General features: G+C 33.1%; 2 protein-coding genes across 2 annotated transcripts; one reads left to right on the top strand and one right to left on the bottom strand.

Moving 5' to 3' along the window:
- Positions 1-347: 347 nt before the first annotated feature.
- Positions 348-3859, bottom strand: LOC105175585 (Optic atrophy 3 protein (OPA3)). The gene is made up of 4 exons (XM_011098067.3): positions 3450-3859; positions 2318-2452; positions 1006-1092; positions 348-866 (listed from the first exon to the last, which is right to left on the bottom strand). Exons 1-4 carry the CDS (start codon positions 3576-3578, stop codon positions 708-710), a joined length of 510 nt encoding a protein of 169 aa, XP_011096369.1. The 5' UTR covers positions 3579-3859; the 3' UTR covers positions 348-707.
- A 739-nt stretch (positions 3860-4598) lies between these two features.
- LOC148784917 (uncharacterized) lies at positions 4599-7508 on the top strand. Its single transcript, XM_088876119.1, has 3 exons — positions 4599-4807; positions 5258-5349; positions 5632-7508. The coding sequence occupies exon 3, from the start codon at positions 6000-6002 to the stop codon at positions 7230-7232; it is 1233 nt and encodes a 410-aa protein (XP_088732245.1). The 5' UTR covers positions 4599-4807; positions 5258-5349; positions 5632-5999; the 3' UTR covers positions 7233-7508.
- The last annotated feature ends 8794 nt before the right edge of the window (positions 7509-16302 follow it).

Raw genomic sequence — 16302 nt, 5'->3', positions numbered from 1 at the left:
AAATAAGAGCTTTAGAAAAGAGAAAACATACAAAAGAAGAAAAGTTTGGTTGTAATTTTTATCGTATTTTTCATTGTCTTTTGTAGAAATTTTGGTTTTTCTATGAACCAAACAAATAATAATTTAGTTTGGTCATTATCTTTTTGTTCCCATTTTCCTTTGTGTTTTGCCTCCTGTGGATGTGTGGAGAAACTAGTGGGGAGCCCTGGGTTATTCTTGCAAAAGTGACCACTACGATCATAAGATTTGTGTCGATGTAACAGGTAATGGTCAAACGTTTATCGTAAAATTGCCTGTAATGAAATTCCCTTGGCACCAAAAGTGCTACGAACAAGCAACAGCATCCATCAATTAACAATGAGCTAAATTTTTGTGAACGAGGGAAAAAAAGGCAAGAAACGCATAAAGGGCTCAATCCACTAACATCATCTGCAACTACCCATATTCGATATGTCAATTCTTGATGCCCTTCACCATACCATACCACAGCATCTCATGGAGAAATTATTGTTTATGATTTCTCCCATACTGGTACCTTGTGTCTACCCAGCGCATTCTTTTTTGCGGAAAAATTAGTACAAGATTTCGATTTAACTTTTTATTCTTTACATAAAGAATTACAGTCGAATCAAAATGGCCTGGACGAGATTCTAGCCAATGACCGGGATAAATTGTACCTTGTAGGAATTATTTTAGATCATCTCAGATCAAGCTGCAGGCGTCGGCTTGGTTTCTTCAATATGAGAATGTCTGAAATTAAAGACACCGGCAAGCCCACGTCCCCTGGCTATATGTTCAATCTCTGCTAGTTTTTGCTTCAGAAGCTCCACCTCTTTCGCTAACTCTTCATCTCGTTGCCTCATTCCCTGCAAACATTAATGTTTTGGGAAGGATTGAATTTATGATAATTATAGAGACATTAGTATAAGTAACATGAATTTAATGTACATATCAGGACAGCATAATCGACTAAAGTAAAAATTAACCAAAACTCACGGCCATTACCTCCATTTCTTGTTTGCGGAGTTCCTCCTTTTTTGCTTCTGAACGAGAACTTCTTTGCACCTCAAAGATCAGCGCAGCTACTGCCACCTAATCACATAATTTAAAAGGAGGACGAGTCATATTTGGTTGTTTGAATGGTTGTTAAACATATAGTAAATGTGCAAAAAGCCTTTGGGTCCCCTAATGATCAAAACCAGGCTCTATAAGCTGGTGAAACATTTAACTCCCATCAAACTATAGCTCATAAATCTGTGGTCTGGAATATAGACCAGATCTATCTCTAATTCTACCAGCCATCTTTTGACTTTCTGCAGATAGAAATCAACAATGCTACAACAGATCTTGGTTTTTTATTGAAATCTGAAAATTTTGTTTTTGAGATATTTTATCAAATCAACTTTTACATAGAGAAACATAAATACACAGTCATTATTGTATATAGATAATATATATAGCAACCAATACCTATTTCATAGAAGAAGCTCAGCCAGTTGCCTTGGCTGATGTATTAACATATCTAAATAGTTTCCAGGATGTAGCTCGACAGCCATATCAAGGAAATCAATGCAATGGATCATTTGAAACGTTGATCTTGCAAAACAAACAGTACGAGTAGATATGCTAACAAGTAATTCAGAAAAATAAGGACTTAAACCACTTTGTTATCGAGACTTCCTTAAATAGCACGAGAATCTGTTTTAACCAGTGGTGAGGCTTTACTTTCTTTCTTCCTTTTTTCTTTGGTTTCTGGATTTAAAGCAGTCTGTAGACCAAACCGAGCACTCGTTTAAAACATGCAGGCACCAACATGATGACTGAACAATCTTAATTTACTTATTTGACATAGAAAAACAATATGCTTATGTATGCCTGTCATTGCTTTGTTAGAAGGCTAACTGGGAAAGTAATAACAAAGAATATGAGTGAAGGGTTTATCTTAATCAAACAGTTCACAATAACAATAGTATTATGGTAGACGCTGGTCAAAGAAATTAATCAGTCATGAAAGCAGCAGAAAAACATTTGTATCATGGATTCCATATTATGACAGACCATCACATCGCTAACATTAGAAAAGTGTGAGAAACATAAGGTAAAACTCTTATCCTGCCAAAACATTAACAGAGCACTCACTTTTGTCCCATTCACAAGTTTCAGTGAGTTTATTTAACTACTCTGTCCCACGTTAGGAAGTTCTCACGCAAAAGATAGTTGAATCATCACATACTTGTCTCAATAAAATTGAAAAACAGAAATTTCACATTAAACATGTCAATAAGGGAAGAAATGCTGAGTTGGAAAGAAGGACTACCGAGAACACAAAAACTTCCCCCATGAGATCCACTGCAGCTTGAACAGCTTTCTCTTCATTCAAAGGTCGAATTTCAACATCAGTCGCATGACCATATATACGCCGTTGCATCGTTGTTGTGATCCGGTGATTGGCCTGGCTCCCGTAATACAAGGATAAAGAATTTAAAAGTATGCCATTAGTCAATCACATGAGAAATACTAGAGGAACGCCGAAAATATTATTCAAGGAAATAGTCATATCCCAATATAATACAATGCATGAATCAACAGAAAACAAAGACGAAGGAATGTGAAAGTAAAAAAGATAATTTGCATACTTTTGTTATCAATTCCAGTCCACAAGTAAGGAAGACTAATTCCAATAGTAATAAGGATAGTCGGTGCTCTTGAGAAGCCAGAAACTGTACAGTTGCACATTTAGAGTCGTGTAATGCTAAAAAATAATCTCTAATTGCTCAGTAAAATACATCAATTGTCTAATCTCTATCCGTTGCTATAATTCCCAAACCGCTAGTCCCTCAACTGAGTGCTGCATTCAAGATATCAGAAGTTGAAGCTTTGCAGCAATTATACTACAACGCCTAGTGCTTCCACCAGCATTGACTAAAACAGTGTAAAACCAAAGGGAAATCATTTAGAAGCCCGCTGTATATGCTCTGTAACATCCACAATCTATGTAAGTGTAGATACCAGCACTAACTGAAAAAGCCGCTAACAAAATCCACCCCACCCCCCACCCCCCAGTGCAATCCCCAGTCCGCTCACTTTCTCATTGTCGGCGGCTGCAGCAGCACTAGGTGGAGGATAATGCAAATGCTCCAAGTCAATAACTAAAAACATTTCTAAATCTGGGAGCGAGAAAATCCTAATGCGCCATATTTGATTTAAACCATAACAGACAGCCAGCACTCGAATTCTGAAGGCAGAAACCAAAATCAACAGAGAGTAAAACAACAAATAGCTGCGAATCACGAAAATCATCCATGTTCAGCCACGCGATTACAGCACTCCATTTCAAAACACTACAAGTCTTAGCCTTGGCTAATTAAATATAACAAATCCCTATCACACGCAAAATCCATCACACAACTGATCCATCCACACATTTATAAATCCACTGCAATGTGTACCTGAGCCACGCTGACGATGATATTTCTGAACTTGGGGTGGAGTCCAGCCTCTTTCTTGAGCCTCGCGGCAATCGGTTTGCTCAGAGTTTTTAGGGCAAGCGTTCCGAGCTTCAATAGAGGAAGGACCATTACTGATCTCTCTTTTTCTCTTTCTTGATTGGTTCCGAAATCTAATTCTTGAGGAAAAAATAACCTCTGATCTTAAGTGTATATATATATATATATATATATGTGTGTGTGTGTCCGTGGTGTGGAAGTTTGTCAAGGAAGAAATAAGGAGTTGACAGGTTCAAAGGGAGGGGTTGCGTGCGACTTTCTTGAAGAGGAAGGCAAAAGGCAATGTTATTGGGCTGGAGGAATGAAACTCGTTGAAGCTTGAATTGTTCTTTTTGGTAAAACTCGTTCGATTATGGCGATTATATGAATCCCACTGGGATGGAACCCAGACACATTTAGGTCATGTTGCATCTACCGCGTGCCGGTCAAATTTCTTATGCTATTAGATGAAGAAATTTAAACAAATTAGCGTGCGTAAAGTATTTAAATCTTAGCAAATCATGATTCAATTTTTCAGTTAATACTTTTTATTTTAATGCTTTAATTATTCTGTATCAATTTTTAATAAAAACTTGTGTAAGTATAGTTGAATTCGAGTTATCACTTTATTTGAGTTACAAAGTCACGCTCGTGCTTCAAGTCATAAAAAGATCCAAATTTAGATCCTAGTTCCTACACTAAATAAGACGACTCAGATCAATTGTAAGTAAACTTCATGATAATTAACGTGGTTGTTTTTACTTACACGACCTTATGGATTGATAAGGTGTTTTACTTTAATTCTCCATTTATACTCCTCCACATCAGCTGGGATGTTTCATTGATAGTCGTGGATTCTCAATGGATCAAATTACCAATTGAAATGGTGATGTCATTAAGTCAGGTCCCTCAACGTAGTCGGACATGGACCTTCGCTTGGAGATCGTAGTATGCCTAATCCTTTTAGCAATTGAGGACGGTATTTATGTAATTTACCTCCATAGTTTGGAAATCACATCGCACTGTAATTAAAGAAACCAAAACAAGTATTAGCGTTGAAATCATGATTAATTTACTGTTGAAATCATTTGTAGCGTTGAATTGTCCGAAACTATAAACTTAAATTTTTGAATTTCAAATTCTATCATCCAAATACAATCATTAAATCATTTAGTACGGACGAATGAGATCTTTTCTGAAATATTTAGATTTTAAAAGAAGTAATTGCATCAGAGCTCGATAGCATGAAATTAAACACGTACCATAGCTTCGTCAACAATCCACTCATCTCCTCATCCGGAATTTACCATTTCAAAGCATAGGTTCAAGCTTCTATCAAACTTTCGCTATTTGATTCGCTTTTAGTTTGCGTTTCTGATTGTGGATTCGTTCTCTTTATTGATTACACAACTAGTTTTGCCTAAACCTGATCTAATTGTTTCTGTTTACGCAAATGGTAAAATATTGTCTCTCCTCTGTGGCTGATTGTCTTGCTTTTTTCCCCTCTTGCGACCTTTTTCTAGTTTTAGCCTTCTAATGAAAGTAAAAGTACCGGGTACCTTATTTTGGAAGTTTCTTTTGGTGGCAATATATCCATTATGTTGGTGTGAGTATGATAGCAGCTGCAGCCTTGCCTCAGAATAGAGTGTTGTGTTTTCCTATTGTGAACATAAGATTCAAAAGATTTAAGTGGCATCTACACTATTGTGTCTTATGCAAAATATAATTTGATTTTTAGTTTGGCTATCCATGTTGTAACTTGTCTGGTGCAGCTTCGGATTTGATAATGATTATGCTGATATGTTAGTGGATCCGAGGGCTACTATTACTGTGAATGGTGGGTGGCTGTAAACATGAGTTTGAGGTGAGCTCTTAATTTATTTTTTTGTTTTATTCACTAGTAGAATCTATTATATTGTTTTTGATAGGTCAATTGTTATTTAGTTCTAGTCAAAACATATGGATCAGGACATTATTAGTTGACCTTTGATGTTTGAGGTTATGAATTATGTGGATGACATAAATTCTGTACGCAGAATTATAGGGAAAAAGGATTTTCAATACACATGCATGGTTATTACCATCTTCATTCTTCAAAGAATGCCTTTATTTGTGAAGAGCCACTAATTTAAGTTAGTGGTTGCAGCTACTCTGTAGGGTCAGGATTTTGTGGATGTTGCATATCCAGAACAAATTGGTGGCCGTTGTGTCTTAAATAGGCTTCAGTCTTGTATAACCATTAGTTCTCCAGATTTTTCTCATGTTTCCTCTGTCGTCGTAAATAGCATTCCAGTCTGATTCTCCTTTCCCTTGTGCCAAAGCTATCTAACTCCATGATGGTTCCAATGGGATCATCTAGTTGTCTTTGGCAAGACAGTTCAATGTAGCAGCTTTCCTGCCACGTTAAGATGTTGTATTTCTTTTCTATTATATTGTTCTTCTGTTAACTTCCACGCCCACAGAAATAAAGTATATCCAATTACTTTGATTGAACCAAATTTTTTGTGCTCAATTATGGCTGGAACTGTGTACTTGAGAACAAACCATTTTGAAGTTAAGCTTGAAGCAATCACCTTCAAGACAAAAGATTTTGATTCTTTATGCAAAATGGATTTTCTTTTTCCAGATGGAAAGGTTTGGGATCGTCCACCTATTGTTGGCCTTGATGTTGTGCGTCATCCTCGTGATCCTTCCATTCTATTGCTGCTATTGTGCTTCGGTATCGGTTGTGTGATTCTCAGATTCGGTGCAGGGGAAGCATTGCCTGCTCCAATCCACAAGTTCTTTGCGGACGACAGAATTCATTTTGTTGGCTTCGGTATTCCTGAAAAGAAAGACATGTTCCCATTTGAAGCATTGGGATTGCAGAAAAGTAAAGTAGACATTGGCTATCTGGCTGCCAAAATTCTCAAGGATCCCAAATACAAAAGATGGGAACTAGCTGGGTTGGCACGTAAAGTTCTTGGAATCAAGAGAATGATTGGTCTAACAGAAGCTTCATCTTTTAAGAGGCATGAGCAAGTTAAGTGTGCAGTTTGTCAGCTCTTCATTACTAGTGTCATTGCCATGGGACTATTGGGTGCCAATGACAAGAAAAAAATCGATTATTCTCTCAAGAAAAGCTCGTTTCTGAAGAACATGAATTCTCTCCAACTTCTGGCTGAAGGATGGTTCAAACTGCCTAATAGTAAGAAGAAAAAGCAGGAGCCGCAAGACCGTGCTCATGTTTGCATGGGTAGAATGGATGAAGTGCACATTGATAACGTTCTTATGAATGCCAAATGTGAAGCGCGTCCTTTCGTGAATTGTCTCTTCAACGAGGAAGTCCAAGAAGACGATCCTAAATATTATCCATCTCTTGCCAAGATCAAAGTAAATGTATCTGAAGATGATGCACAAGGTAGTAAGGGTGATTTAGGTGATTGTGTTGCATACGTAAAGGATGATAGTGGTGCATCCATCGAGGATGACTGTGTTGCGTACGTAAAGGATGACTGTGTTGCATATATAAAGGAGAAAGAGGGCAATTCAAGTGATGATTCTCTCAAGGGAGCGTCTTACACAACAAAAAAGCCCTTAAAAGGAATCTTGAAGTGCCCATCTACAACTTTGCTGCGTAGCAACTCGACTCCATCAAATTCAGCAACCCCTCCGTCTCCATCAACACCAACCAATCCAAGGGCTGCCGGAGATGCACTCAAAAGAGCTAATTCAAAAGGATACAACGTAAGCTTTAAGTTTCATTAGCTGTGTAGGTACTTAGCAAGAGGTTGCTCCGTATGTAAAACATGAGCCAACACATTCCTATGCAATTTTCTGGTTGTTCCATCAGGTCTTCTAGGTAGAGTTGGAACTGCTCTATGTCCATTTTCCGGTCTAATTATCTTCCCTTGTACCTTCTTGTTGCGGGAGAGGGGGGGTGTGAAGCGTATTAGATTTGGGGGGGGACTGTACATAGAAAGAAGATTCATTGTTTTGGCATGTGCTGTGCTTAAAGCTTTCATTGTTCATCAACTCTCTTATGTTAATTTAGAATGCATCGTTACGAGTCAACATCACTCAGACACATTATTTAGTTTCCTATGCCCAAATCACACATTTATATTTCAGTTTCAAAACATTTACGCGTAATTTCATGCTGGACATTTTTTTATTTATATAATACAATAAATAAATCATCTTTACACATCTTCTGTCTGGCTTTATTTAAATTTAATTGGATGATTTGGAGTTTGGATCACCCTGTTTGTGTGTGTTTTATTTTTAATATTTAATTTTTGAAACAGTAATTAAAAAAATGTATTTATTCATACATATCTTATTAAAAATATATTGTTGACATTAAAATTTAATATAAAATATAATTTTTACTAACTAATCCAAATACTTTTTATTTATTTATTTCACACAAAAACCTAAATATAATTGAAAATACATAATGGTTATTGTGATAATTATCCAATGGCAGGCTGGGCTCCAGGCCTACATGTACCACACCTTGTCTTGGGCTTCGACACTTTGAATCAACAGAAACAATAGAAAAATAATATTAATTACACAAATTCAATGTGGTGTGTTTAAATTTATATTATATACTCTTCAAAAAAAAAATTATATTATATAAAGCTCAAAGAATAAGATTATTTTATATAAAAATCAGAACATTCTATTTATGTTTTATTTTTTTATTTTTCAATAAGAATAATTGAAAATTTTAACCACTTACATGCAAAAAAGGACAAAAAGAAAAAAAAGGAAGGAAAATGTTGATAGTGGTGCAGGTGGAGAGAAAGAAGTGGATTAGTAGGAGCAGCAGCTATTGCAAAGTGGTAGCCAGTAAATACTTGTAGACCTTAAAGCCTACACAGACATAGACACAGACATGGTCAATGCCTCTCTGTTTCAGACCAGATTCAATTCTGACATTATCATTATTATTTATTTATTTTTCTTGTTTATTACTATTATCATTTGTTGTCGTGAGATACGGTGGTTAAACATATGAATCCGACAGGTTAATTCAGTGCGAGGTGTGGTGTGTGGAATTTACATAAAAATCCGCGCAATTATCAAAATTGCCCGTTTAAGCACTCAGTAAGGTTGAATGCTGTCTCTCTTTTTCCACTTGGGAATATGTGTTGGTGTTGCAACCCCCTAAATCCTATTCCTATTCCTATTCCTATTCCTCCTCCTAAAACTTTCACCATTTCTCTAATCCACTTTTGTCCCTCTACATATGTTACCTTCCTCTCCACTTTCCAATTTTATCCATCAAAATATTTGATGAAATTCCAACTCATAATATTTATATTTATAAAATTGGTTTAATAAATGATGCATAAATATTTATGGTAGGAATGGGGTACAAAGCTAAATTTATGTGTTTGGTGGTTGAGTCTAAATTAGTATTTATTTCTCATTTAGTTTAGTGTCAGTGTATTCATCTGGTTTGCAATTAATATTGTTAGCCTTCTCTCTTCTCCTTTTTTTCACTTCTCAAATTTAAAAGACTTCCACTCTTAAATTAATTAGTTCAGAAGAGAAGTGGCAGTCTATATTTATAGCTACACTTCTATTTTGACCCATCTAAATTTTTACATGACTTACCACCACCAATATGATGCTCTAATCACAGCACACTGCTTTGGGTTTTAACATCTTTCCCTATAGATTTTGGATTTAAATTTTGAATATATGACTATGTTTAATAAATGATTTGAAACGAGTCCGATATATTATTGTTCAAATATTTGAATATGATTTGATTATTTTAAATATTTAAAAAAAAAGAATTTATAATCAATTTATTTATTTAAAAAATTATTGTTATTTATTTTTGTGATTGGCATAGAGATAAAATGAGTGAACAGCAGCAGCATGTGGATATTAGAAAGAGATTGGAAGTTTGTTGAGCGTACGATGTGCGCACAAATCGAGGGCCTATTTTTGCCCCCGCTTTTCAGTAGCCGACACCCTCTGCCTTAGACAATGACCGCTCTAGTTCCTTTTGGCAACCTTCTCATGCACTGCCACGTCTCCTTCTTTTACTTTGCAAAATACTCCTCCAACTTTTATATTATTGCAACACTTCTACCACCTCAATAATATATTCCAATACAACTTATAAAAATTTATCTAAATTATAATTTTTTTACCAGTACGTAATTTACATGTTCTGGTTTATATTATTTTCTTTTTGCTCACCATTTACTTATCCGCATTTATTTTTAGCCTCTTAAAAAATTTATTATTTGTTCAATATATATTTTATATAATGAGATGTCGTAAGTAAAGAATTTGAACTTTAGAGGGTGTTATATTGAGAGAATTATTTTAATAATGTAAAAAAAAAAATAATAGGAACGGGGTGGTTTTGGATTTATTGAAAAAATAGGTAGCACCACGAATCATTTTATATATATATATATATATAAAATTTACCAACACCATAATAATTAAAAAAAAATTGGACTAGAGCTAGTGGCCCAAGCAGATTCTTGCCCTGTTTTAAGGGTGAGCTCTCAAAGTGTGTTCAAATGGTGAGCTCTTAAAGTGTATTCAAAGTGAAAAAATTTCAAGCATTGAATTTTTTTTTTTTTTGGAGTGATATTATGGTAAATTTGATTCAATTGATACAAATGTGTTGTATATTCAGATAAATCATCAATTTAAAGACGTACCTGGAGCTTCAGATACAACTTTATATGTACGATATGGTGATATATCGATTTTTCTGTGTCCTTCAACTAGTCCCACGTCACGTTCGTGTTTTGTAGGTGCTACAATTATGGAGTTTTTGGATATTTTACGATGTGGTCATATTGAGATTGACACACACCTTATCAATGCATTAGTTGAGAGATAGAGTCCCGAAACGCATATTTTTCATTTCTCGATTGTCAAGCAACTGTAACATTGCACGACACTGCTACCATCATCAGATTCAAATTTTTCACAATATCGTGTCAACGAACACCTTCGGATATCCATTCGTTAGGTTAAAATAAATTGCATATCATGGGCCTTCTTAAGTGCCAATACTGTCTCCCTCATTTGTCAAAACTTAAACGTTATGTATTTAAAAGATATATGCAACTTAAAATCATTCATATTGAATCCAAGTTCTTCATACAAAATTAATTATAACTTAACAAATGCAGTACTATGAGAAATTTGCATAAAATCCAATTGAAGAAGGACCATAACTTACAGAACCATTTGACTTAATCCATTGACCTTCAAAATATATAACAATATCAACAGTATTTTACTCCGCCATATCTTCACAACAAAATAAAATACACATAAAAAATTCAATTTTCAATAATATTATAATAAGAACATTCAAATGAACAAATAATAGAAAATTTTAATAAACAACTTACTATAAACCTTTTTAATCATAAATCTCAAACTTGTTATAACAATAACACAAATAAAAAAGTACAAAAACTGAAAAAGAAAACGTTCATTAGGGGCACAAGGAATGTAAAAAGAGATGACTTGAGTTTTATAAGAAAAAAAATAACGGTGCTGCCATTTTTTACAAGAAATTTAAAACTATCCTTACATCCACGGATTTCAATTTGTCTAAAGTTATGTTTGGATAGTACAATTTGGATTTGAATGAATGATTTTCAATAAATTTAGATTAAATGAATTTAACATACATTACCATGCCAATTTTAAATGAAAATTTAAGAATTTTTGAATTTCTTTACATTAATGAATTATTCAAACAAGTTCAGTAGATTCGTTACTGTGAATTTAAAATTCTTAGTTTTAAAGCTATCGATCCAAATTCAACACAGACTTATTTGACAATATAACTACAAACAATTATCAACTTTTTTTGTACTCCTTTTTCCATTTCTTAATTAAACACAAAGAATACGTGCAATTGATATATTATTTTTTAATAATATCAGTTTAGATTTAAATACCTTATTATAGTTTTTAATTTAAAATAAATTGTATAAAATAAAGAACATGTCAACTAATACCATATTAAGATTTAAAATGAATTATATTATACGAAAAGTACATTCAATTAATACTTTATTTTTTTAACAAATAATATCATTTCAGATTTAAATACCTTAATATAATTTTCAATCTAAAATGAATTGCATAATACGAATAATATGTTCATCTAAATTATTTATTTTAACTAATATTTTATAGAAATATATATTTAATTTTTATTTTATTTTTTAATAAATAAAATTAGTTCAAATTTAAATACTTTAATATAGTTTTCAATCTAAAATAAATTGTATAAGATAAACAATATGGTTATCTAAATTATTAATTTTTTATTTTTTGTATTTCTTACATAGAGCTTGGTACATGGAAACTGTTTTTAGGATTTATATATATACTATAATTTTTATTAATAAATAAATAATAAATAATATAAGATTTATTTCATAGGATGGGGCGGGCAGGACTAGGCCCTAATTTTTCGAGGCCAATTGCGATCCCTAGACTAGGACAATACGTAATGACTAACAAAAATTTTAAAATTCGACAATAGAGAAAGAAGGACAATGATTATTGTCACTCGGATAACATCAAAATGTAATTTGATAGTCGACATCAACTTTTGCGTGGTCCAATTTTACACAACACACAAAATCAAAAATAAAATTTGAATTTTCACACAATTAATGCCTGGTTTGACTTTAATTTGTAATTTTTTAAATAATAAGTAAGATGAACATTGGTTGTCTGTATGTATTCTCCCCCTCAAAACATTTTAGTATCATTTTCCCCCTATAAAATTGATGAGGGGATATCTTACGATTGTTGTTCTATAATTTTCTACATGACGGTCACGATCTCCATATAAGTTTTAAATTCACTATATTAATTCAATCTTTACGAACCCGTCTCGGTGTATTCTAAATTTTAATTTGTATGAATTTATTTTGACTATTTGATCGTTTTGGTGTATGTATTTCTTGTCTGATTGAAATAAATTGATAAATGATCGTACTACATGCAATAGGTACGACTTTTGTTAACCTAACATAATTCTATGATATTTTTATTGTTTTTTTATGCATAGAAAGATTATAATCAAGATGTAGTTGGTGCATTTAGAATAAAAGTCAGTCAAGATCACCATTGTCCCAAATTTAGGATATAGCAAAGGGACATCTGAAAAATTATTTATGGTGCGAGTATGAAAGCAATTAAGAAGATAGTGAAAAGTTAGAGAGTACAATCATTCAAACTTTGTGTTAATTTAAGAGTAGAGAGAGAGGTGGAGGTACATGACATAGATGCATGGGAGAGCGTGTAATTGACGTGACTAACGTACGATGAAAGGGTGAGAGTGGGTGAAGGGGCGCAGGGTGGTCAGACCAGGGCGGGGGGGAGGGACCCAACCGGGTGCAGAGAAGCCAGAAATGGGTTCAGCCAAAGCCCGCGAAAAAGTCGAGGGCTCTCTGCAAAAGCTAAAAAAGCCAAACCCTTTCTCACCCGTCCCTCTCTCTCTCTCTCTCTCTCTCCACCCTTTCCTTTTACTTTATTCTCTCACCTTCTTTCCCCAAACCCCCCCCACCCCCACCCCCCATCCTTTTCCTTTGTTTTTTATTTTGATTTCAAAATATAAATAATTAAATTTTCACTACCAATGTTCCACTAAAATAATTAGGGTGAGGATTTTTTGAATTTTTCAATAATCCACTTAGAATGTGTTAAATTTAATTATATTTTGTATTGGATTGTTATTAAAAATTATCACAAACACCTCATCGAACTTATCGTCTGTAATGAATGTATAAATTATGATACCGTTCATTACAAATATACTTTATTATTATTAAAATAATCAAAATTTAGTTGTCGTATGTATAATTAAGATTGACTCGACACACACTTTATATTAATGTTTTGTGAATTGAAGAAGCAGAGAATAGGAGGAGTGTAACTAATAAGGATGGGAAAAGATTTGAGAGGGTCTGAAATTCATAGGTGAAGAGAAGGAAAGGACAAGAATCAGTTGAGAGTATTGGTCAAAGACATGCATGATTAAATGGATGGTTAAGATAAGGTTGATATTAAATCATGATGATTAGGCATCATCATTGTCTAACCATCCACTTCACTTTATGTGCACCACGCTGCACGTGAATATTATTTGCGGCTACACTTTCATAATTACCTTTTCTAATTTCATCTCATGTGGTACCAAAAAGTAAATAGGGATAATTATTTTACATCTCCTATATTTTTTTTGTTTTTTTTTAAATTATATATATACTTATAAAAAATATTAATATTATTTACAAAAATTAGATTTTATTTTTTAAAAATTACACATAAAATTCAAAAATAGAAATAACATTATTCAAAGTACTCTTACTTTTTTTTTTGAATATTATTGTAATTAATCAAAAGAATAAGAATAATTGCATAAATAAACCGTAAATTGGTTGGTGTAAATTTAATTGTTCCAAATAAATATTTATAAAGGACAAAAGTAAAATTAATGAAACCACATATGGGCAGCAGTGTTCGAACTGCAGTGTCATTTATACACGGTTGAATTTCCGTTTGAAGGTAAGAATATTCTTGTGCAGAGTTACCCCCCAAATTGAACAAAATTACTTGTTGTTGTAGATAGAAAATATCCGGCAACCAAATATTTTCACCGTGACATGAATAGAAACTCGAACGCCGTGATCGTAAATAGGCAGGCTTTTGGAAGATGAGGGCAGTCTCGACTTTTCAGAGAAAAATGGGGGACCTAAAAGCCTTTAATTTGCATGGCTAAACATCAACGTGATGTTTTGATTTGTGTTTTGAGTGTTTTGTTTTGTATTTTGAAGATAGAGAGAAAAAAATAGAGATAAGTAAGTGTGGTTGAAAATAGATGGTATGTTTGGATTTGTGTTTTGAAATAATTTAAAATATTTTAAAATAAATGGTTTAAGTTTGATGTTGAGATTTGAGAGACAAAAATTACTGTTATTGTCAAATCATATATATTTTATATTATATATAAGTATATATATATATTATATATAAAAATTTAAAAAATAAAAAAACACATAGATAAGTGTAAAAACAAAAAAAACAAACATTGAACGTGTTTTATTTTATTTTGAAAAATACAAAAATATGAATCCAAACATAGTGCAACCTTTTTTCTCAATGTCTGCAATTTCACGTTTGATCAGAGCGCGTACAAACCAGCCCTTGCTTTCACGTGACATATGAGCAGTACCGCATGTGTTCCACGTCAATATTTTCTTTGATTGCTTTATACAATTTGTTATATTATTTAATTATTTAAATTAATAAATATATTTAGAAAATAAGATAAAAAATAACTTATATATAGGATCAATGAGTCATGGATTGCATGCCACATCAATTATATTATATTTTTATTTAATTTTATAATTGTTATTATTTATTTTTAGTTTTATATTTATTAGTTACTCAGTTTATATATTCAATTATTTTTTTAATAAACTTAATTCTAAATATATCATATTTTAATCTTTTTTTAACAAAATTAATCACGCATTGATAATTTAGATCTCTTTTATATTGAAGTAGATCTTATTTTTAGTCATATAACCGAAGATAATTAAAATTAAATTATAAAATATTCAAAATTAAATTCATAAAAAAAGATAAAAATAAATACGTAAATAAAATTAGAATAAGCAATAAAAATAGTAATGAAGGAGATGCAGTTACATGACAAAAGAGATGTAATAATTGGGTTTGTTTTAACTTTTGTAAAAGAAGAAAGTGGGGAAAAAGTGAAGAAAGAGGCGCGTGTGGGAGAGAGTTAGCGGGAACAGGATAAAAGCGTAGGTCGAGTCATAATCAAATGGGTCTTTGTGTAGTAACCCGTTTTGTCCGGGTTACAATGGTAGGGCGTACCCGACCTCAAAGCTATAGGCTTAGGCCTCTGTTGGGTGGCATGCAATTGAATGGCTATGAAAGCGACCTCCCTCTTTTCATGGCTGCCCCACTTTTGTCGCATAATTACCACTTCACCCTCTCTTCCACAACATTAATCCTCCATTTAACAACCGGTTAAGGATTAATGACAGCAGTGGGGCGGGGACCATTAAGCCCCATACTCTCATTCTTTTCCACTTTCTAAAATTCCTTTCCGGGACTCCTTTTGCAATGCTTTGTCTCTTTCCATTTCCCCCATTCCACATTTCCATATTCATAATTCTTCTTTCTTGATTCTATTGTTTCCCCAATTCACCCCATCAAATTGCTAACTCCCCAACGCTTTAATAATTCATACTTTACATATTTTTCATTCCCACTTTCAAAAAATTTGATTACGTATGTAATCATTGTGTAGAGATGGATAGTTTTGAAAATTTTTCATTTCTTGCATACATAAGCATTAAAAATATAAAAAATATTTATGGTACGCACACGTTACCAATAAAGATGATCACATGTGGAAGATTTGATGGCAAAAAATGTAGGGTGAGGAAAAGAAAAAAACGAATGGGGGACCATTCATTGGTACCTAAAATAGAGCCCTAATTAGGCCTCCATTTATTGGTTCAACAAGAAAAGCACCATAACGTCGGTTATGGGTATTGCGATTTTAACTTTGCTTAAAAGCGCATTAGAGAAGCAAAAATGTGGGGAAACCAGAAGTTGGGCACTCAGCAAGTAGAAGAAAATGGAATGAGGCATTAAAAACATTTAGGTACGCTGAAAACGTGTAATAATAATAATTATTATACGCCTCCAATATTAGTTGGAAATTCATTTTTTCTAATGCTAATAATAATAATAAATAAGAAAATAGAAAAGAGAG

Source organism: Sesamum indicum, linkage group LG12 (assembly GCF_026168435.1).
Source record: "Sesamum indicum cultivar Baizhima isolate 11 linkage group LG12, ASM2616843v1, whole genome shotgun sequence".
NCBI classification, from domain to species: Eukaryota; Viridiplantae; Streptophyta; class Magnoliopsida; order Lamiales; family Pedaliaceae; genus Sesamum; species Sesamum indicum.
This window is presented reverse-complemented; position numbering and strand designations above follow the sequence as displayed.

What these genes read in the sequence shown, in the direction of transcription:
- LOC148784917 (XM_088876119.1), top strand. Translation starts at nt 6,000, where the DNA reads ATGGCTGGAACTGTGTACTTGAGAACAAACCATTTTGAAGTTAAGCTT.
- LOC105175585 (XM_011098067.3), bottom strand. Translation starts at nt 3,578, where the DNA reads ATGGTCCTTCCTCTATTGAAGCTCGGAACGCTTGCCCTAAAAACTCTG. An exon ending in GGGAAGTTTTTGTGTTCTCG is followed by an intron (nt 1,093 to 2,317) that starts GTAGTCCTTCTT and finishes TTATGTGATTAG; the next exon opens with GTGGCAGTAGCTGCGCTGAT. An exon ending in TCCGCAAACAAGAAATGGAG is followed by an intron (nt 867 to 1,005) that starts GTAATGGCCGTG and finishes TAATGTTTGCAG; the next exon opens with GGAATGAGGCAACGAGATGA.